This window comes from Heterodontus francisci, chromosome 7 (genome assembly GCF_036365525.1).
Source record: "Heterodontus francisci isolate sHetFra1 chromosome 7, sHetFra1.hap1, whole genome shotgun sequence".
In the NCBI taxonomy this organism is placed as follows: Eukaryota; Metazoa; Chordata; class Chondrichthyes; order Heterodontiformes; family Heterodontidae; genus Heterodontus; species Heterodontus francisci.
In genome coordinates, this window is record NC_090377.1 from 53,840,917 (window position 1) to 53,865,299 (window position 24,383).

The 24,383-nt window shown below is 39.8% G+C and overlaps 1 protein-coding gene across 5 annotated transcripts in view; it reads left to right on the plus strand.

Annotated features, from left to right (window-relative positions):
• csrnp3 (cysteine-serine-rich nuclear protein 3) overlaps positions 1 to 21,956 on the plus strand; it is a 125,455-nt gene extending 103,499 nt beyond the window's left edge. For all 5 annotated transcript variants that reach the window (XM_068035207.1, XM_068035209.1, XM_068035210.1 and 2 more), the window contains 3 exons: positions 11,125 to 11,384; positions 15,724 to 16,020; positions 16,653 to 21,956. In XM_068035207.1, coding sequence (XP_067891308.1) covers positions 11,125 to 11,384; positions 15,724 to 16,020; positions 16,653 to 17,744 — 1,649 coding nt within the window. In that variant the 3' untranslated portion in view covers positions 17,745 to 21,956. The remainder of the gene's footprint in view (positions 1 to 11,124; positions 11,385 to 15,723; positions 16,021 to 16,652) is intronic.
• Positions 21,957 to 24,383: the final 2,427 nt, after the last annotated feature.

The following is a 24,383-nucleotide window of genomic DNA, read 5'->3' on the forward strand; positions in this document are numbered from 1 at the left end:
CTAGATTTCCAGGCTGCACTGTTGATGCTGGTCAGCGTCTGTGAACAAGTTCTGGTCCTTGGAGATTTCTCTTTGGCAATGCTTTTGTGGATAGTTATGATGTTGTGGTCCTTGCACACTGATAATCCTCTCATCCGCTCGTGTCGAGAAGCTAGAACGTTTATGGTTTCCATGCTGACTTGCCATATCTGCATTGCATTGTCAGCGTGCCATTGCAAGGGATGGGTGAGTTGTTGTATGCAGATAACCTTGCCTTTGTCGGTTGTATCGTTGATTTCCAGCGACTCCAGTACATATCTTTGAGGATTCGGACAGGTAGGATATTTGCACTAGCGCTGGTGTCAGTCCTGACCTGGAGTGTATGTTTTGACAGCTTTCTCTGAGCACATGATGTTAATAGTGGCGAAAGCTTCCAGTTGTTTGACTTCATCAGCGTGGTGTGTCAGTTTCACAAGGGAGTTTCACAAGTTTCCACGAGGGAGACGTGGTTTACTAAAGAAGTTGAAGCGCTTGTCAAGAGGAAGAAGAAGGCTTATGTTAGGATGAGACGTGAAGGCTCAGTTAGGGCGCTTGAGAGTTACAAGCTAGCCAGGAAGGATCTAAAGGGAGAGCTAAGAAGAGCAAGGAGAGGACACGAGAAGTCATTGGCGGATAGGATCAAGGAAAACCCTAAGGCTTTCTATAGGTATATCAGGAATAAAAGAATGACTAGAGTTAGATTAGGGCAAATCAAGGATAGTAGTGGGAAGTTGTGTGTGGAATCAGAGGAGATAGGGGAAGCGTTAAATGAATATTTTGCGTCAGTATTTACAGTAGAGAAAGAAAATGTTGTCGAGGAGAATACTGAGATTCAGACTACTAGGCTAGATGGGATTGAGGTTCACAAGGAGGAGGTGTTAGCAATTTTGGAAAGTGTGAAAATAGATAAGTCCCCTGGGCCAGATGGGATTTATCCTAGGATTCTCTGGGAAGCCAGGGAGGAGATTGCAGAGCCTTTGTCCTTGATCTTTATGTCGTCATTGTCGACAGGAATAGTGCCGGAAGACTGGAGGATAGCAAATGTTGTCCCCTTGTTCAAGAAGGGGAGTAGAGACAGCCCTGGTAATTAGAGACCTGTGAGCCTTACTTCGGTTGTGGGTAAAATGTTGGAAAAGGTTATAAGAGACAGGATATATAATCATCTTGAGAAGAATAAGTTCATTAGCGATAGTCAGCACGGTTTTGTGAAGGGTAGGTCATGCCTCACAAACCTTATTGAGTTTTTCGAGAAGGTGACCAAACAGGTGGATGAGGGTAAAGCAGTGGATGTGGTGTATATGGATTTCAGTAAGGCGTTTGATAAGGTTCCCCACGGTAGGCTATTGCAGAAAATACGGAAGTATGGGGTTGAAGGTGATTTAGAGCTTTGGATCAGAAATTGGCCAGCTGAAAGAAGACAGAGGGTGGTGGTTGATGGCAAATGTTCATCCTGGAGTTTAGTTACTAGTGGTGTACCGCAAGGATCTGTTTTGGGGCCACTGCTGTTTGTCATTTTTATAAATGACCTGGAAGAGGGTGCAGAAGGGTGGGTTAGTAAATTTGCGGATGACACGAAGGTCGGTGGAGTTGTGGATAGTGCCGAAGGATGTTGTAGGGTACAGAGGGACATAGATAGGCTGCAGAGCTGGGCTGAGAGCTGGCAAATGAAGTTTAATGCGGAAAAGTGTGAGGTGATTCACTTTGGAAGGAGTAACAGGAATGCAGAGTACTGGGCTAATGGGAAGATTCTTGGTAGTGTAGATGAACAGAGAGATCTTGGTGTCCAGGTACATAAATCCCTGAAACTTGCTACCCAGGTTAATAGGGCTGTTAAGAAGGCATATGGTGTGTTAGCTTTTATTAGTAGGGGGATCGAGTTTCGGAGCCACGAGGTCATGCTGCAGCTGTACAAAACTCTGGTGAGGCCGCACCTGGAATATTGCGTGCAGTTTTGGTCACCGCATTATAGGAAGGATGTGGAAGCTTTGGAAAGGGTGCAGAGGAGATTTACTAGGATGTTGCCTGGTATGGAGGGAAGGTCTTACGAGGAAAGGCTGAGGGACTTGAGGTTGTTTTCGTTGGAGAGAAGGAGGAAGAGAGGTGACTTAATAGAGACATATAAGATAATCAGAGGGTTAGATAGGGTGGATAGTGAGAGTCTTTTTCCTCGGATGGTGATGGCAAACACGAGGGGACATAGCTTTAGGTTGAGGGGTGATAGATATAGGACAGATGTCAGAGGTAGTTTCTTTACTCAGAGAGTAGTAGGGGCGTGGAACGCCCTGCCTGCAACAGTAGTAGACTCGCCAACTTTAAGGGCATTTAAGTGGTCATTGGATAGACATATGGATGAAAATGGAATAGTGTAGGTCAGACGGTTTCACAGGTTGGCGCAACATCGAGGCCGAAGGGCCTGTACTGCGCTGTAATGTTCCTAAAAAAAAACAATGTGCAAAACCTGTTTGTCTTCTGTCTGAGAATTACTCTCTGAGTCTTGTCTCAAGTCTGTTTTGCTGTGGACCTCAGTCTCAGCTTGCATTTACGTAGGTCTCTGGTGCTCTCCTTGCTGCTCTTGCGCTGTTGCTGCACCTGTCTTCTGTTTGTCTGTGTCCTGCTGTGACTTCTGACCGTGTCTTTGGAGCCAGAATTCCTTCATAGGCGGGAGTGTCCTTTTGCACTGCACGCCTTGCACAGGTCTCAAAATGCAGGGCAATTTCGCAGTGAGTGGGACCGACATATGAATTAGTAGCAGGAGTAGGCTACTCAGCCCCTCAAGCCTGCTGCGCCATTCAATAGGTTCATGGCTGAACCAACCACAATTAGCACACAGATTGCTTGCTCTTTTCGACCTGGTTATCGTGCTGATACTGTTGGCTGAAACTAGTGCTTGCAGGTGCTGTTTTCCATCTACAATGGCTTCATATTTCCTGCCATCTTCCAGCAGTGCATCAATGCTGTGATCTTTCCCCCCCCCCCCCCCCCCCCCCCCCCGCCAAGAGGTCTTTCTGAAATGCTTCAATGAGTGTTGATATAATCACCAACTCCATTATTTGGTCTGACAGCTCAGCTTCTGAGAAATCACATTCGTTGCCCTTACTACGGCATGTGCTGATGGACTGGTCTATTGATTCCTGTGGCTGTTGTCTGTAGGAGGTCAATTCCAAGTGGAATTCACTCATAATCGGAGCTGATCGTCCAGCACTTTCCATATCTTCGCAGGATATTTCTGGTCCTCATCATATAGTCCAGAGGTGTTAATTATGTGCATTCCCTCATTTCCAACTGTTATAAATTTTTTTAGAGTCTCTTTTTCTGGTTCTACAATTATTTGGTCTGTGAAGAATAACCCCATTCTTTGTTTGAACAGTTGGAACTTGGATAAGATATCCAAGGCTTTCCAGTTCATGCTAGGAAATTTGGTATCCATATTTCTGCTGTTCTTTTGCTTTAAAATTTATTCTATGACTCTGCACTGTTTTCCCTTTCAGAGACACTCTTATTTATACCAGCTGCTTTGATTGACAGGAGCAGGTGTGTTTATCTTGCTTCCAGCACTTAAGCCTGTTCTGTTCATTAGGCAATTCAGTAGCCTCTTTTTTTTTGAGTTTATGTTCTTTCGCGCTTGAGTGGTTTTAATGTTTTTTTTACTGTGGCTTCATGATTGGAAGCTCTTATTTACACTCGAGTGGTTTAATTTTTTTTAAACTTTGGCTGTGTGTATGAAGGCTCTGCAGTGATCGGGTTTTCCCATGTTTTTTCTAATGGACATTTCTGTAATGGCGCTGACCTCAATCAGCCTGGGAGGGGAGTCTGGTCTCACCTGTTTTTTTTTTCTACATGGATTTTTGCAAAAAACAAATAGTCTTTTGAAGGATGTCAACACTTTTTTTTAATAACTTCATCCCTCGACTGTCGGAACAATGAATTACCCGATTTACTTGCAGCTTGTCATTCTGTGCTCTGTCTTCTGGAGCTTGAGGTAAGTTCCTTTTTTTTTACTATTTGAGCCAATTTTTTTTTTCTCACTAGTGGCTGGAGGAAAGTCTTTTGCAAAGCTATTTTACCTGTGGTCTTCAATCTCAGACTTCGTCTTCTCACCACTGTTGCTACCATTTGTGTTTTCTGATGCAACATAGATGAGTGGAGTCCAGTTGGTTGAAGATCTCAAACAGGTTTATTTACAGCTAGACTATTATATACAGTACACAGCAAACTATTTACAAAACTTTGCAACTGTAACACCCAGAGTAGGGCGACTCTGACTCCAAGACACATGACTGCATCCTGGTTCTTGGCTCATTAGCATACTAAGATCTTAAAGGGTCATCAGTCTTAAAGGCAATCATACAACAAAGCCATGGATGGTGTCAGCTGTCTCTGAGCAGGCGCTGGTGCCATTTTGATTGAGCAGGGCTAGCAGCCCTGCTCAGAGACTGCAGAGTGTGTTCCTGATTTCAGGAGAGACAATTCCCTTAAGAAGAAATGACAGAGACATCAGAAGTGGAGATAGTCTTGTGCAAGAGGTAGCAGAAATTTAGGAGTGTAATACCTGTCCACTGTCTTGAGTCATCAAATGATGTATGACATTGTAGCACCTAAAGAAGAGGAATAGAAAATATTTTTACAATAAAAATATAACTACCTGGTAGACTGGAAATACAAGTGTCTCCTTGTCAAATTAGAAGAGGTATGTGTTACAACAGGGAATCATAGAAATTTACAGCATGGGAAAAGGCTGTTGGTGCACTAATCTAATCCCATTTCCTGCATCTTCAGTTTCAAACATTTGTCCATTTTCCCTCAACTAATCCCTACAGCAAAGCTTTCCAACACTTCTTTAACCCATCACATCATAAAACATCCTGCTAGAAAGTTTAATAAAGCCTTGAAAGATGATTCATTGTGAGACATTGCATTGTATTCACTATACCGAAAATAAATGTTGACCCGCAATCCGAACCACCACTACACTAGAAATCCTAAGTTTGCCCCCTTCCCCACCCCAGTGACCAGGATTTTCGGACTCCACCTTCCCTGGACAGGCAAGTGAAGGCGCGTGAGTGCGGGCCGCCACATGGAAGAGCGCAGTGTAAGGTATGTTAATTTATTCATGTCCTTCCTTTAAATATTTAAATTGGGTCCCATCGCCAAGAGGTGGGGAGGCCGCCAAGTTGCCTTGCCTCCGCTGGGAAGGTGGGGCCTGGCAATCCCGGCATTGGACTCTGAGGTGGACTGCTGAGCTCAACTAAATCTCAGCCAAGAAATCATTATGGCACTTAAGGAGGCCATTCGGCCTATCAGGTCCATGCTGGGACAATGGTAGATTGGATGACAAATTTTCCAGTAGCTGGAAAGTGATTATTAAAGATTGTCGATCTGCTTGATGATTAATTACTAGTGCTGCCCCACAGGATCAGTGTTTCGGCTATTACAATTTATGATTTTCATCAATGACCTGGATTGATTTGGGGAATGGTCCTCAAGTTTGATGATGGTAATACAAAGATCTGTGTGAGTGGTAGTAACATGAACAAAAATAAACTACTGCAAGTGGATCTTAATGCGATGGATGAATGGGCCCATGTTTGGCCAGTACTATTTAACGTGTATAGCTGTCGTGTTCATGTAGGCAGGATTACAGCCATGTATACTTATACCCTACTGAGTTCAGAACTGAAGTCTATTGAGAAAGAAAAGTACATTATATTGCATAATTCTCTAAAGGCTCACAACCAGTGCCATGAAGCAAATAAAGTCTTAGGTTGCATTGCTAGGACGATTCAATATAAAACCTTATTAAATAAGACCTTAGGTAAGCCTTACTTAGAATATTATATCCAGTTTTGGTTCCCTCGTGTGCTGATAGAGAGGCTATGGAGCGGTTTCAAGGTCGTAAGATGGATGCCCAGAAGAACATATGAATTAGGAGCAGGAGTAGGTCACTCAGCCCCTCAAGCCTGCTCCACCATTCAACAAGATCATGGCTGCTCTGATTGTAACCTCAACTCCACATTCCCACCTACCCCTAATAACCTTCTGCCCCCTTGCTTATCAAGAATCTATCTACCTCTGCCTTAAAGATATTCAAAGACTCTGCTTCCACCGCCTTTTGAGGAAGAGCATTCCAAAGACTCACGACCCTCAGAGAAAAAAAATCTCCTCATCTCTGTCTTAAATGAGCCACCCCTTATTTTTAAACAGTGACCCCTAGTTCTAGATTCTCCTACAAGAGCAAACATCCTTTCTACTTCCACCATATCAAGACCCCTCAGGATTTTATATGTTTCAATCAAGTTGCCTCTTACTGTCCTAAACTCCAGTGGATACAAGCTTAGCCGCCTAGCCTGTCCAACCTTTCATCATAAGACAACCCACCCATTCCAGGTATTGGTCTAGTAAATGTTCTCTGAACTGCTTTCTTTATTTACATCCTTCATTTACATCCTTCCTTTAATAAGGAGACCAATACTGTACACAGTACTCCAGATGTGGTCTCACTAATGCCCTGTACAACTGTAGCATAACCTCCCTACTTTTGTATTCAACTCCCCTCGCAATAAATGATAATATTCTATTAGATTTCCTAATTACTTGCTGAACCTGCATACTAACCTTTTGCAATTCATGCACTAGAACACCCAGATCCCTCTGCATCTCAGAGCTGTGCAATCTCTCACCATTTAGATGATATGCTTTTTTATTCTTCCTGCCAAAATGGACAATTTCACATTTTCCCACATTATACTTCATTTGCCTGATCTTTGCTGACTCACTTAACCTATCTATGTCCCTTTGTAACCTCCTGATGTCCTCTTCGCAAATTACTTTCCTTCCTATATTTGTGTCTTCAGTAAATTTAACAACCATACCTTTGATCCCTTCATCCAATTAATTGGAGAGCTCTTTCAAAGAGCTGATACAGACACAATGAGCCACCGACTCCTTCTATGCTGTATTATTCTGAGATTTCATATAAATAGTTTAGGGAGATCCAGGATCATGAATATGAGGTATGCAAGGGTTGAACTCTGTTATCTGTCAGTGGGTTTCTCCCCCCCCCCCCCCCCCCCCAGAGGGCCTGAAACCAATGTAACAACTACTTGGCTCATGCAGTAAGTACTGAATTGTTCCATACCTTCAGAAGAGAGCTGGACCAGTTCCTGGATGAGCAGAAATCATGTACAAAAGATCGCTGATGGAAATCATGGTCAGTGTGGTCTCCTGGACTGAATTTGATCATCAGTCAAAAAGGAAATTCCCAGACTTTATTTCTCCCTCAAATAACCTTGAGTCTTTTATCTGGATTTTGCCTTACCCAGGGGAGTATATGGGTATATGCTGGTGGGTAGGGAATGTCAGAAATCATGATGCTAAAGATACCATGATTGCGTGGGACAGGCTAGATGGTCATTTTCTGTCCATTATTTTGTACGTTTGTACCTTTTGTAGTGTGACTGCAAGGCCATTAACATTGAAGGATGAAAAGCTTCTTGTGGTTATAAAATGCACTTAGCCCACTTGTCAGATGAAACTGAAACTAAGATCTGTGAAGATGTTCAAATAATTTTAAACACATATATAGCTTTTTAACATCTTGTTGAATCAATTCTTTGTCTTAAAGAAATTACCGTGATTCCCAAATTAATGCTTTTCTTGAAATGCAATAAATATAACTAAATATTTTGAAGAACTTCAGCTTATAGATGCAAACGGTTGCAATTGTATCTTTTAATATAAACAGACAGAAGAGTTTGTTGTAAAAGCTGTATAATTTCAGGGTTACAGATCACTTATTACAGCTTTTTTCACATGGTTAGAATGAGGTTTTGCATCAGCAGGTTTATATCATAAGACATAGACCTGCACCGTAACCTAGGTTATACAGATGCTTCATTGGGGAAACAATAATTGGAAGCAGCATATAACAGGCAGCCAATTGAGCACCACCTCGTTTACACTATCGCCAAAGGTTAGGAGTAGCTCCATGGTTCCTTAACCCAGTTAGTTGTTCTATCTACCACTTGCATCCAATTTTTGAGCCAGATCAATCAACAAACAGGGTGGTGAGCCCATTGCCCCTTCACTGCACACCACACTGCTGAGGAACGAAGGATGCACAGTTCCCTCAACCCACTCAAATTTGAAATGGTAGCCTCAGAGGAGCAGCAGGAGATTATTCTGTTTATGCTTTAATTTTTTTTTTATTGCATTTTTTATTTTACCACACTTCGTTGGTAAAATTGCAGTATTCATGATTCAATTATATAGAGCACAAACTTCTATAGGATTCCATGTCTCTACCACAGGATCCCATACAACTGTTTATTAAAATATCACAGATGTACTGTCTGAATTTTTTTCTGTCCGTAGAAATCAGTGCAAGGTCCCAATAGTGAGGCAGGGCTGAGAATATTTCATGCATAATGCCAAATAAGACTTAAGAGCTCCTTTAAGAGAGAAGTCAGTGGAAAAAACTAGCAAAATCTGTTCATTTAAACTATCAGCTGAATGTAAAAAGAAATTTAAACCAGTTAACGTCCTGCTCTATTAATCATTGTCCTTTTGTAGAACTGAGTTGGCATAATGCCAGTCTATAGAAAGGCATTATGGATTCATCTCCAGATGGCCTCAGCACAAGAGAAATCACAACATAACTTTGTTTACATGTTTTCAGGTGCTTTCATTTTTCCAACAGAACTTTTCCACTATACACTGCCACAAAATGGAATATTCCCAGCTTCTCCATTGTTCTAGAACTCCCTTTGCTTGGCATTATGTAACATAGTACATAATTTTACACATAATATAGACATTGTGTTGCAAACCCGTTAAGAGACCATAATGTTTTTTAAAAGAAATTCGAACTCTCAGTTATTACTGAAAGAGTGACACCACAAGATTTCACATTTTAAACAAAGAAACTTTACTGTACAAGAACTAAACAAGCACAACACTACTAATTTAACACTACAATTTGAAATCACTTATACTTTAAACTTAAAATGTTAACAGAACATGAAGGAATAAACTGTGAACTCTAAATCGCAACAGAAGACTCCCGTTTGACTTTTACTTCCACCCCAAGAGTTCCCCTATACTTTAAAGGATCTTTGTGGTTTGTTCATTTCTGGGACCAATCCAAAGTGTACCACAGCTCTTAGGAATTCATTTTGATTCCTTAGTTTCTCAGCTGTCTTCCGAGGTATAAGATCTCCTGGGGATTCTCCCTCTAGTATTCAGCTAGGCAATCTCTTCCAACATCTCCTGAGTATGGACTTCCCAGCTTGAGCCTGAGCCTTACTCAAAACAGAAACACCCCTGGCTCCTAAGGCCAACAGCTTTCTGTACCAACTACCTGTCTGTGACCAACAGGCATCCCCCTGCATCATCTATTTCCATAGCAATGTGGTGCATATGGGATATCCCAGATAGCAATTTAAGCTAATTCCCTCTAACTCCCAAAACATCTTTGATTTTGGATACCCACATAAATAATTGATATTGCTAACAATGACAGAGCAATTCCTCCCAGACGTTCTAGCTTTAGCTCCCAACTAAACAAGCTTATGTGTTGTTTTATGGCTCTCACCTCTCCGACTCTGTTTCTGTAAGCACTCAGAGAGAACTTTGAACTTTAAATCTTGGGTGATCTGCAACCTTTTGAAATTCTTACAGCTACACATTTAATTCTCCAAAACTAAAAGTGACCTCTAAACTATTAATACAAACCATTGATTAGATGATGGTAACAATTGCTTTTTAAAGGTCACTAGCAATTGGGTGTACTGATGTCTGCAGAATGATGGGGGCCTGCTGATCTCCCTGGCATGCCTTGCATTTTGTACCATCTCACATATGAAATACTGTATTTAAGGCACTTTAAAAATGAACTTAGCTTAGAAATGTCTAACACTTTTCCCCCATAATTAACATAGAGTCAACATGTTTGAATAAAAATCAGGGGAAAAAATGTCTAACAGCTACTGCAAACATTACAAAACAAAATATTTTCAAAGTCTATTTAAGAGCTCCTGCATCCATGGAACTTCTGTTGCTGGCATTCTAAAAAAGGTACGCGAAGAATAAAAGAGAAAATCTGCCACACAAGTATCACTGAACTGTGCAAGGTGTGCATTCAAATATTTTTGCAGGAAATCTGAAGCCTTAATGGGCTCCCACTAGAAATAGATGCAAGTTCTTCAGCTCACTATATATAGAAGTGTATCAGAATTTCAAGCCAGAAGGAACTTGCTGCAGGGCCTCATCCAAATTCAGCACTCCTTTCTGTATCAGTTGTGAATCTGTTCTTCAGACATACAGGAATGCGCAATCCCTAATATTTAATCAGCAACCATTTAGATTTACAGTAAATGCGTTTCTATTGACAAAATTGTTGATGGGAATGTTGATACATTTTAGTGAAACATATTCCACAGTTGAGCCATTAGAGGATACTGATAAGCAGCTTTACTCTGTAAATATCCTTCTTTTCAACTTTTCTCCTCCCCCTGACCCATATCTTGGTATAGTTCACAGATGCAAGCAGTCTCTGGTGCCATACAGAAGCAGCCATACTTCATAAGCCAAGGTGCCAAATGTTAACAGGCTGAACACGCATGTGGGCTAAACATTTTAGCTGTGCCTAATTCTACCCTTACATAAAGCCCATAAAAGCGTACTTTCCACTATGGATTCTAAATAGCAATCAGGAGGACGCTGTAGCCAATTATCTAATCTATTACAGTCCTGGCTGAGGTCACCAACTCAGCACAAGCCAGATATTGATCTTAGGCTGTCCTGCTATGTATAGCTCAGTGCACACTGGGAGGTATATTGATCCATTAAAAATCAGGGAAATATGAACATACAGTACTTTTAACAAAAAAATCTCACCTTTGTTTTATAACCGTGCCCCCCACCCCCCCAAGAATACTTGTTTCTAAGTTTGAAACAAATGATAGTTTGCCAATAAGAGTCAGTCATTTGTGTCAGATCTGCATCAAATAATTTTTTTCCCTGTCTGATGGTCATAATGGTACATTTTTAGAAGCACCATCAGTCAGCATAGAACAGTATCTGAACTAGTTTATCTTTTTATACTTACAGCATCATCAATCCTCAAAAGGGAGAAGCGGATGAGAACAAAGAATGTTCGATTTGACTATGTGACTGTGTATTACTTCACTCGGAGACAGGGTTTCACTAGTGTCCCCAGCCAGGGTGGCAGCACACTGGGTATGTCCAACCGGCACAAATGTGTACGGCAGTACACACTTGGGGAATTTGCGTTGGAGCAAGAGAGACTCCATGGAGAGATGCTGAAAGAGCACCTGAAGGAGGAAAAGCTCAACTCGTTAAAATTGAAGGTAACTCCCTTATTTATCCTTATTCAGAAACATTTGTAGTTGACTACAGCCTTCAGAGCACGGATTGAGGAGATTATGGCCAGGGTTTTACCAGCCCTCTGGAGACAGGCTGGTAAAATGGTAGCAGAAGGCATCAGGAGGGTAGCCTGATGTCTTCCTGCTGCCACAGGATATTTTGAAAGGCGGGAATGGCAGCAGCTCGGCTGCCCACAAGGTGGAGGCAGACAGCCAATTAAGGTAGCCAACTGGCCTATTCACGGCTATTTTACACTCCCACTGGCATTTTACCGGTGTCGGAAAGACCCCCGGCCATGTGGGTAGACCAGCAGGAACATCAAGGTAGCCTCCCAGGGGTGAGGGGGGGTGCCTTCCTTTCTGGAGGCTCCATGTCCCACTGAGGAGCCCCCTGGTGGCAGTGGACACCCCATGGCTCCACTGCCAACGTTGGAGGGGTCATCCCTCCCATTGCTAGGGCCTGCCTGCATAGCTTGGCACATTTTTTCTAATTCTCACTGGTACTTCAAGCCCATCTCAACATGGGGGCGCCCTCTCCTCCCTGCAACCTCAGCAGCGGTCACCTCTGTTGGTGATCTTGACAAATTGCTGGCCCTCTGATTGGGCTAGCAGCTCAGAGAGGCAGGTAAGGATGGCAGTCCTTACTGTAGCCAGTAAATCCCCTCCGCAATCGCACCCGTGGGTTTGGGTCTCACATTTTGTCCCATCGGTGGGATCCACGGTGTGCCGGTAAAATTCCAGCCCATATTTTTAAAACTCCCAGGGATTATTTGCAAGTTTGACCAGAGGTGGTTTCTTGGTGAATTTCAATTTTGATTCTGATTGCTAATGGTAATCCAATAGACCCTGAATTGCTGGGTTGGGGAATAGTGTAATTCAGCAATTGTAAATATATATGGCAGGAATTTTTGAGAGGACTGATGTATGCTGTGCTCCAGTGAGAAACACCCTGGTGTAAATTCTATTGAGTTTCAAGATGCAAATATAGTTTCCATCAGAAGTTAAGGTGATGAAGTGGGAGAAGCTCTGAGGGAATTCCCAGTGATAATTTCTGCTTCAACCAGTAACTCTGGAAGTTAATTTCACAGCCTCACAACTTTCTGCAAAACAGAGGCAACTCCTATTCTCTGTTCTAAATATATTACATTTAATCCTGAATCTATCGCCCCTAATTTTGAATCCTTGAATTAGTCAAAATGTCTGAAGTGCAAAGGCTTCTATTTTCCCAAATGTGCATCTCATTTGCAATTACTTGACTATCAATTTGCAATATGCTGGGATTCAGTGATATGGCCTGTTATTCATCTGAAAATATTCTTATCTTTACTGACCCAATGAGGTCAACAAACTAGTTATGACTACTTGAAGCATTCTTTCAGACACATTGCTGCATGTTCTTGGCTACGTAGATGACTCCATTACTACAATTTGAAACAGGAACTATGTTTTGGGGCTTGGTAGATAGGGGTTCCATTCTGCCACACTTGTGCCAATGGATTGGAAGCCTAGCAATTTCAGGACCATAAAGGGAGTGGAGGTGGAGGGGGTGGGGGGAGTAATTTTGACTTCGAGGAATAGCATAAAATGGGGAAGATCGGATCAGCCATGCATTATACATCCATCCCAATTTTATTTCTATTGAATTGCATGGAAATGAAAATAGGAAGAGATGTATAAGCGGACACATGCTGCACGTTTTACACAATCCTCCAATATAATTACCCCCAGTGGATGCTTACTCAATCCATATTAAATGTATTATTTCTCTGAAATGATTTAGCTGCAAGTGAGGGTAAGAGAGAATGGGTTCCTGCTTTAGTACCAAACATAATTATAATCAAAGTAACTATCGGTAATTAAAAACAAACACAAGCAATCAAATAAGTCTAGTAGTTATGGTACTGGGCCAGAAACCCAAAAATTGTGACTGACTTTCACCATGGTTGTGAAACTGAATTTGACAAACTTTGTAAATTAGTGTGCCAACACCAGAAAAAATAGCTACAAAAGCTGCTGGATTATCATAAAAACCCAATTGGTTGACTAATGTCCTTCACTCTTGATGTTAAACATTGCCATTAGTTCAGCAAACAATTAATTGGGTCCATTTTGTATACAATAACTGCTACATCAGTTAACTAAATTGAAAACACCAGAAATAAAAACAAAGTGCTGGAAATACTCAGCAGGCCTGGCAGCATCTGTGAAGAGAGGAAACAGCATTCACGTTAAAGGAAAACACCAGATTCTGCTCACAGTAGGGACCTGGCTGTTCAGTTAGTCCCATCCTTTGGCACAGACCATTGAGTAATTACAGGTAATACCGCACCAATAAAAGTAAAATAATCTTCATTGATTTGATTGCAATTTCATATCACTATTACTTCTTGGATCTGCTCCAATTTAGCAATGGTATAATACATTTTTGTGCGTTTCTTACTGTCAAATGCCCATGTATATTAGGTCCAAAGAAGAGGTTGCAGAGAACATGCATTTTTATGGGTTTTGCGAACAATTTTTGAAGCAAACTTCTCTACCTGGTCTTCAAGCTAAAATAACAAGGGTCATAAGCCATTTGTCCTAGTTCTGGAAATAACATGAGACTGCCTGCGAGGAAGTTGTGGAAAATGCAGACTGAATGAAGACACTAAATCAGTGGATTATAAATATAACAATTAAAACTTAGGCTTGCGATTTTGAAGCTATGAATGTTCTGCTTCCTGCTGCCCAGATTTTGTTTTCTACAACAGTGATTTTTTTTTCATCCTACCAGTGGTAGCCAGAGCTTGAAAGTTTTGCAGTTGCAATGGCAGCTGCTTGTTACGTTGGTAGTTTAAGAAATATATTTCATTTGTATGGGATGTGTTTTGAGAAATTGTGTATTTGGTATTGGGGAGATTAAATAAATACTCCACTATGTCCTGACGTCAATACTGAGTCTAGGCAAAATATTGTATTAATGCACATTGGTCTCAGCAGGCAATACTTTTGCAGTTTTGTGAGATTAAAGAAACACTGAGAAGCCAGTCACTGATACGAAAAAGTTTATTTTATATTTAGCATTGGCTCAACACTGAAGCTAGGAATATTCTTCCCTCACCCTCCAGCATACTGCTGTACCACATCATTTAAGGGTGCTGCAGTATTACAAAATTGAATGCAGAGTGAGGTGCAATGGCCCTGGTCATCCTGATACATTGGACAGCTGGTTATAGAACAAAAAGAAAAATACTAAAACAAGTGGGAAAATTTAAACATAATTTCTTACAGCTATTAAAAGCATTGTTTGTGTCCCTTTTGTGGAATATTCAAAGCAAGTCTTTGCTTCTGTAAAAAGGCATGAGTTATACCAATTGATAGATCAGCACCAGCATTTTCTGGTCATGCATTTTGTTCCCAGAATGGATACTGATTCCTTGAAACCTACAGTGATTTAACTGTCAATGTGTATGTTGTTTATGTTGATGGATGTTACATTTAATACCTGCTCTCAGAAGTGCCTTGTGCTTCGGGTTACACTGTCTTCAAGCACAAGTTATTGGCAAACATTTTTCATTTGTTTACAAAGACGTAATTGCAATGATATAAATTGTATCTAAACATCTTACCATATCATAAAAATACATAGAAGTTACAACATGGAAACAATCCATTCAGACCAACCAGTCCATGTTGACATTTATCCTCCACCTATCCCATAGTTTCTGCCTCAACCACTAATTCAGGAAGTAAATTCCACAGCCTTATATCTCAGTGTGAAGGGGTTTCTCCTACCCTGTGTTCTCAATCTGTTGCCTTTCAATTTTGTATCTATGGCTCCTTGATCTTGACACTCAAGTATTGGAAGCAGCCTGCTTCTATATACTGTAGCCCATTCTGCCATAATTTAAAAAAAATTATTATAATGCCCTGTAATCTGCATTGTTTTAACCCAAAGAGAGCCAACTTTTCATGTTTTTCTTTGTATTTATATTTCCTCATACCAGACAGCATCTTAGTTAATCTGCATTGAACCCTCTCTGAAGACTCAATATCCTTCCTTGTTTGCAACATCTTCATGATGAAAAATAACTTGTGGTTTTTCTATAATATTCTTTCCATCCTGAAGGCTTTAGCCTATTAAAACACACTTCTCTGGAAATCAGTGCATTGAACAATTGTTGCTTTGAAATTTGTCTAAGTTTTGATAAAAATAGTTTTATAAATGTCAACTTTGCTGTTTTGATGTTAGTTAGCATGTCATTTATTCAAAACATTTTAAAATTGCATTTGAATGAGATAAATATTACTAGATATTAATGTAAATCTTGCTTTGCATTTGCAGCTATCAAAAAATGGTACGGTAGAGTCAGAGGAAGCAAATACACTCACATTAGATGATATTTCTGATGACGACATTGACCTAGATAATACAGAAGTTGATGACTACTTCTTCTTACAACCATTGCCAACCAAAAAAAGAAGGGCATTATTACGGGCTTCTGGGGTTAAAAAGATCGATGGAGAGGAGAAACATGAACTCCGTGCAATTCGTGTATCCAGGGAGGATTGTGGCTGTGATTGTCGAATATACTGTGATCCTGAGCTTTGTGCTTGTAGTCAAGCAGGGATTAAATGTCAGGTAAGTGGATAACTTGTGTCATTTATATGAACCTTGGATTTTATTTAGTTGCAAGTGTATTTTTACCAAGTGCTGTCCTATTTTTTGACACACTTTATGATTCAAATCGATGAGCTGTTTTACCCTCCCCCTCCCTATCTGTCACAGCATATTTCTTTTGTGGCTTGCTGCATGGAGAATGAAGAGAGTATGTTAGTGTGGTGCCTATGCTAACAGGACTGTTTGGCTTGAAGATGTGGAATTACTGTTAGGACGTATTTTCATTAAATAAAATTATTTTGAAATAATGGACACTGCTGCCCCCTCAATATGTTTTTAAAATTATCTTTTTCCTTTCATCATGAGGAGTAAATAGTCTTTGTATTTGTCCTGCACCATGTGAGGTTGTTACTTCCCCGATGCTGACTTGGAAGTCTTCTGCTTTCATTAGAAATGGATGTAGAAGGACATTTGAATGTTTATTTGGTGGTGCAGTATGGCATTCTCTGCCAATAAGTATCAGGAAAACAGTAATCTTTAGACACTATATGGTACAACACATCAGACACCAACACACTAATTGGTATCTGTAACCTCGGATGCCACGTATGCACTTGCTTACGTAATAATTGGTCTGTGCAATTTTACCCTAGGTGGACCGCATGTCTTTCCCATGTGGATGCACAAAAGAAGGCTGCAGCAATACCGCAGGCAGGATTGAATTCAACCCTATCAGGGTACGGACACACTTCTTGCATACAATAATGAAACTGGAGTTGGAGAAAAATCAGCAGCAGCTTGGGATGGAGAATGGTTTCTCAGGAGACATGAATGTGCATGCTAGTCATCTGATACAAAGCCAGCAGCCCCACGAATATTCTGTTGCAGACAGCTTTGACATTGAAAACGAACCCGAAACTGCAGTGATGCACCTTCAGTCAGCAGAGGAGCTGGACTGGCAAGCAGAAGACGAGGAGGAGGAGGATGATGATGGGAGCAGTTTGTGCAGTGGCATAACGGACTCCAGCGTTCAGAGCTTGGCAGCCAGTGAGTCGGACGAAGAGGCAGACAGCAAAGCTGAAAGCTTTAGCGAAGCATTGGCTACCCCTGTTGTGACACAAACTGAAGCTATTCCCCTTCCTTCTGTGTTATGCTATGCTGATGGCACTTCTGCGCATGAAAGCACGCCACCAAAAGATGTTTCTTATTACACTAACTCTTCAACATTATATTATCAGATAGAGGGTAATGCTGCTGCTACTACTACAACTACTGCTACTACCAGCACCACTACTGCTACCACAGATTGTGGCAATGAGCCTTTCTGTGTAGAAGCCACTTTATCATCAAACTATACAGAGAGGAGTCAGGAGAATGGAGCACTTTCCTTGGTGCCTTATGGCTCAGCTGCAGAACAATATATTGAATACACACATCAACCAGATGGAAGCTTTACTGGTGCCCACTATCCTATAACAACACCCTCTGTGATAGTTTGTTGTCCTTCAGCACATGAAAATAATGCTCAGTGTAATAGTTTATATGCTGAGCAACAACCTAACCACTCTCAAGCTGAGCTTCAGTGCTATTTAAATAACCATGTTCAAGATGACTTTGTTGCTGCTTCAAATGGGGATGTTTATGCACCTAAGCAGGTACTGGAAAATACCATCATCCTCCCAGAGGGCAACGGACTGTTAGAAGAGACTATCAAAACATCAGTAGTGGAAACTGTGTTTGTTTAGTGCGCTCAGTCACTACATTTTTTTTTTGTCCTTTACTACAGTTTACCAGTTATTCAGAATGGGAAAGAGTATAACTTAAATAGTTTACATATTTTTAACAGCCACCGTCTTTAGGTTGACTGGTCAGTAATGATGGTTGATTACACTAGCATTCAATGCTTTAAAGACTGCAAGATGTGATCAGAAGCAGACTTTATACAAATTCTTCATCCACCGCTATGAAGTGCTGCATTAGACATTGCGTGGATTTGGTATAAGCCATTCTAGTCGCTAATAATTTATATGACTTTCAAAAGCATTTTAACTGTTAAACAAGCATTACTGGTAAAGGATACCAACCCAGCCAGATTGAAGATTTTTACTCTTGGCTTTTAGTCTGCATTACATAATCTCAAAAAATTAAATAAGGTCCCAGTTTTCAACAAAACATGTGGATAGAACTTTACCTACTGTACATGTGAAAAATAGTGAAAATAATTTTATTGTTTCATCTGTGAATTTATTTATGACAGTTAGTGTGCAATTATGTGAAGTATATGTTAAATATTCCTGTTTGATTATGACAGCTGTAAACATGGGAGACTGATGATCCAATCCATGGCAAGCAGCAAAAGATTTTGTTTGAAATTATAAAGGTTTCATTTTTAATTAAGGTGATATTTTGAGCTTGCTAGAAGTGGGCAGTTCTTTCTTTACTGTGTTTTAATTCAATACTCTATAGAGTTGTGGAGCCAAATCAGCTGATGTTAGAAAAGCAGTGTGGACGTATCTTGCAGCTGTAGGAATTATCCTAAAACAGGTTGTTGTATTTTTGACCTATAGCATGTGCAATTGAGCTAGTTCTACTGTACTGAATGAGGAATCCTGCATTGCTACTCCTCTACTGACTACATTGGATATATAAAAAAAAATCTGCTGTAGAAAAAAATTCCATATTATCAACAGTGGAGAGGCTAAAAAGACAATCCACTTCCATTACCAGTAATAGCTAAAGGAAGTGCATATGTGTTCTATCAAGCAGACTAAAGTGAAATCTTTTCTACAGAAAAATATTGTGGGCTCTTTATAACTACTGTGCTTTTATCCAGTTAAAATTCAATATTTATTTTTAAAAGGAATCTAGATGTTTTGTCAGGCTACATATTTGAGGACATGAACTTATTTTTTGTATTAAGACACTCTTTGATTTCTATTTTTTTTTTGCTTTCACTTGTCAATATCTTCTAACTACGTGAAGCAGCTGCAAAAATGGAATAGTGCAGAGATTCAACTTCAGTGAGATAGAATTGTCAAAAAGCAGTCCTTACAGCATGTAGAGATCTAGTGGTGACTTTCAAAAGGCATTCCATGAAAAGATTTTACTTTAATTCATGCATTCCCACTAGGGTGTTATAGTGTTTATGTCATAGTCATTAGAGTCATTATAGCACAGAAGGAGGCCATTCAGCCCATCAAGTCCATGCCACGTATTGGAAAAAAATACTCAAGCAACCATGGTAAAGGTCATTAGTTATCAGAACTTCATTTTAACGCTGCATTAAATAGTTCCTGATATCTTTTGACAGCAATGGTGTAAGTTATGCCTGAAGTGTGGAGGATATATTATTCCCTGGTTGAATGCTCATTTCATACAATGCATCTTACTTTAATTTCTGCTCCTACTCAGCAGTTACATTTGTGAATAAATATTTGGATTTCAGATTTAGGATTTAACAAATATAAAATTGAAAGGTTCAGAAAGTCCAAGTATGACTTTATTTAAAAATAATAATTCAAAGTCTCACATTTCATAAATTCCAACAGAGCACCTAACATACTCTGCTAATGCATGGATATATCATATGGTAATTATAACAGATCGCTGTAGAATTTAAAACCCAGTGGCTTCATTTAGTGTGGGTTTACACTGATCTACTTGAACTTTATTTTAAATAGTGTCATGTAAATAGAATATAAATCACAACTGTCCATTTGGATAAAATTTACTTGTAGCGTGTTTATGTAACAATGAAGGAAAGGCTCTGAAAACCAGCCTCCAATTACACACCTCTTTACCTCCATACCAAATTAACGATTCAGAACTGCAATCAGCAGTGCTGCAACATTCAAAACAAAAGTTTATTTAGAATTAGGTTTACTGGTTGTTAAAGGCTGAATATGATGCAGGATATATTTCCTATAAGCTTAAGTTTAGTTTTTTTTTAAAAACGACCAAAATTACTATAACTATTAGAAAGAACTATGTCCAAAATACAGCTCTGAAACAGCAAAATATATGAAACCTTTTTTCTTTCATTCTTGGCTTTCTTCTTCATGTGGCTGCTGGGACCAAAGTAATACAGGTTACTTTTTACAGCCTTGGAACTGTACATTCCAAAAACATTATTAAGTTGTAGTTCAAATTTTTAGCATAATTGTGTATTACTAATTTACTTAAATTTGCAAATATTGATAACAGCACATGGAACTGTCAACATTTGTGCTATTTAGACGGTTCAATTACATATTCATATATTTTTTAAATCTGTTGGAGAAACAAGTGATTTACGTTCATAGGCAAGCAATGGATATTTTAATACTTAGACATCCAACATACTCTACTGATACTTATATCTGTACTATTAAATTATATATGTCAACTGGGTTTACATATTAATGTCTATTGACTTCTCAAGGGTTTGTGGCTTTAGGTTCGTCTTTTCCAACAGAGTTCTTTATGTTCTTCCTTGGACACTACACTACCAAAATAACATTTTTAACAACACATTTGCTCTTCTTCATGCAAGTACCTTATATTGCAGCATTTGCAAAGAATCTCAAAAATTATCCTCGGTTCAATAAAATATTTGACATTTTCAAATAAAAAAATTTTCAAACATCTGTTGAGGTGAATAGCCTGAATGGTTGTATTTAATTGAAGATACATAACTTCTCCTGTAAAACCATTTGAATCAGATTATGTTGACATATAGCAATTAAGGTGAAATTATCCTTTTAAGTTTGCAGTTGTCAGGCATTGTGGTAACTAGGCACATAAACGATATTGATTAGTTATTTAGAATTAACTAATTCAGGTTAGTCAATAGTTCTGGGTGGTAATGATGGCTTCATTTAAATAAGAATTTTTTTTTTTTAATTAACCTTTATTGAATATCAGAAATCATGGGGAAAAACTTAAGGTACTGGGGCTTAAACCAGCGTAGTATGTTGAGGTTGTTTGTATACTGAGAAAATACCATCAGGCAATGAACAAGATGTACAAAAAAACATGTTATTCCAATTTTGGTGATGGCACAAGTTATATTGAGTTGTGTAATCACAAAAGCTCTTCAGTCTATTATCTTTGACGATCATTCATCCGAGAAGAAAATTGAGTAAACCTGTTTGTGTCATGAATACAGTTCAAAGAAATGGGAGGTTTTTGATCTAAATTGGCTTTGTACATTTACATAGGCAAGTACTTTTCGGGCAGGTTGCTACTTCAGCTTTAATTTTTGAAAATTACTTTAACATTTTGCATCATTAAAAGGAATTAAAATGCACACTGGAAGTTTCTCAACTCACATTTGACAGGCAGTTTAGTTGTCTCATCGAAGATCCTATTGTACAGGCAATGCTTTTCATTGCTATTTTAGAAAACTGTGGATATTGCAAGAATTTATACAATCTACCTGTGACTCTAGTTGTGCCAAAAGAGAAGAGGAAGGTAGGTTACAAAGCCACACAATCTCAACAACTGAATTCAGCCTGGGTCTTCTATATTGTAATAAAATTTTTCACAGTAGATGTCTCCTTGGTAGTATTTATCTGTGCAGTATTTATTATGAATGACAATACAAACACTTGATGTATTTATTGTGGTTTGTTGCAACAGTATATTGTAAACTTTTTTCTCAAATTTTACTGTAATATCTTTTTTGTTGCTAATCTATTAGTGCTAATTGTTAAGGCTGAACTGTATTATATGAGCTTCGGTTTTCTAATGTCTGCTTGTTTGTATTCCAGCTACTGAGTGGTGCAAGTTTAACATTTGTCCTATTAACTTGCATCATCGAGGCCTGTAAAACTGGACAATCTATTGTTTCTGAAGTTCTTTGCCTTCTTTGCACATACAGTTGTTGCTTATAGATGGTCAGAATGTGAAAATTCTATGTTTTAATTATTCCACATTACTGTAGAAATGAGGCCAAAATACAGTACTGATTGAATTTTCATCATTGCCAACTGGTGCTTTCTTGCCTTTATTCAATTTTCAGCAACAATCATTTGTAGGCAAAAGTTGCATTCTTAGTTGTCAATTCTAAAACATTTGCAATACTAATACATAAATGTTAGGACGTTACACAAAACAGCAGCAAGGTGATTCACAAGCAGGTATTCAGACAAAATTGGCATTGAACCAAAGGAGGAGATATTGGAACAGGTGATGAAAAACATGCATATTTGAGCAAGATTTAATATAGGAACCAGAGTAGGCCATTTAGGCCCTCGAACCTGTTCTGCCACTTAATGAGATCATTGCTGATCTGTGACCTAACTCCATATACCCACTTTTTCCCATATCCCTTAATACCTTTGGTTAATAGGAATCTATCAACCTCAGACTTAAAATTAACAATTGACTTAGCAGCAACTACAATTTGTGGAATAAATTTTCAAACTTCTACCACCGTTTGCCTATGGAAGAGTTTCCTAATTTCAGTCCTGTAAGGCCTAATGTTTAGGCTATGTCCCCTAGTCCTAGACTCCCCAACTAGCCAAATAGTGTCTCTCTATCAATCCTATCCATTCCCCTTAACATCTTGGAATCTTCGATCAAGTCATCCCCAAGCCTTCTACATTTCTGGGAATGCAACCTTAATTAATGTGAAGATATAAAGACTAGAATTCCATTAGCCTTTTTGATTATTTTCTTTGCAGCACATTTTAATGAACTTTGTACCTGGACCCCAAGTCTCTTTGGACTTCCACTGTATCTAACTTTTCACTGCTTAGAAAGTACTCTAATTGATCAGTTTAAGGTTAAAATTGAATGACTTCACAGTTGCTTATATTGAAATCCATTAACTACATTTTTGCTCTATGCACTTAATCTATTAATATATTTGTAATTTCTTGCTTCCAACTACACTACTTACAATGCTGCCTGTCATCGGCAAACTTGGATATGTGGGTCTCTATCCCATCATCAAAATCACTGTTAAGTATAGTTGAGGCCCCAACACAGATCCCCGTAGGACACCCTGTAGACCTGGATTTTCGTTCCAGGGTCCTAATCCCGACACCAGTTGCTGGACCCTGGAAGCGATTTTGAAGGAGGCGTTGAAATAAGCGGCTGCTTCTGGGTGCCCCATCCAATTAAGGATGGAGGGTGGGCTCCTGAGGCTAAGGGCCAATAGGAGACCCTCAGCACTGAAAGATCAGCAGCCCCACCGTCAGATGTGGGAGCTGCCGATATAAGTAGGAGCAAGAGTGGGTCCCTCAAGATGCAGGTACCCTCTGAATACCTTTTATAAATTTATAAATAGAGGCCACGGCTGTGACGTCATCTTCATAGAGGAGAATCCCCTCCACTGGACAGCCAGCGGGTGTAGCTCTGGCCCTGTGGCGATGGTGGGGGAAGGTGGGTTTCCTAGCTGGATGGCATGCTGGCTCTCTGGCCTGCCACTGGAATGCTGCCTCCTTCCCTTGGCAGTGTTCTGACCTCAGCAGAGAGCCTGCGGTCAATTGGAAAATTCCAGTCGGCGTCGGCAAAGTGACTTTATTAGACCCGTTAAATGGTCTAATTGGCTACCTGCTACCTTTGGGCAGGTTGGCGTCACCAATTCCCCACCTGTTCACCCCCATCCAGCCTATTTCAAAATGGCTCGGAGGTGGGAACATGCCAGCAAACCAGCACGTCGGCCGGTAGTGGGAAACTGCTGCCCTCCCACCTCCAGTTCCGCCTCTGCAGCCAGATGAAAATTTGGCCCCACGAGTCACATCCTGCCAATTAAAAGTACCTTCCCATTATCTTGACTCTGTCTCCTGCCACTCAGCTAATTTTCAAACTAGTTTGATAATTTCTCTTCAATTTCATAAATTTCAACTTTAGCAAACAGTCTCTTATGAGGTACTTTATCGAATGCCTTCTGGAATTTCATATAAATAATATCCATAAACATTCCCTTGCCCATTACTTTAGTCAATTCTGCAAATTAAATTCAGTCAGGTTCATCAGGAATGACCAACCCTTTACAAATCCATGGTGGCTCCCTCTGATTAGCTGAAAATTTTGAAGGTGTTCAATCGCACTATCCTTGATTATGGACTCTAGTAGTTTCCCAACAAGATGATAAGCTAACTGGTGGTCCTGTCTCAACTTTCTTAAATAGTGGAGTGACATGCAATTTTCCAGTTGAAAGGAATGCTTCCTGAATAAAGAAAACTTTGGAAGGTTGTCTTTAGGTTATCTGTAATGCTTTCACCTACTTTCTTTAAAACCCCTGGGATGGAAACCATTTTGGTTTTCACAGAATCAAAGAATAATACAGTGCAGAAGAGGCCCTTCGGCCCATCGAGTCTGCACTGATGCATTAAAGACACCTGACCTGTCTACCTAATCCCATTTGCCAGCACTTGGCCCATAGCCTTGAATGT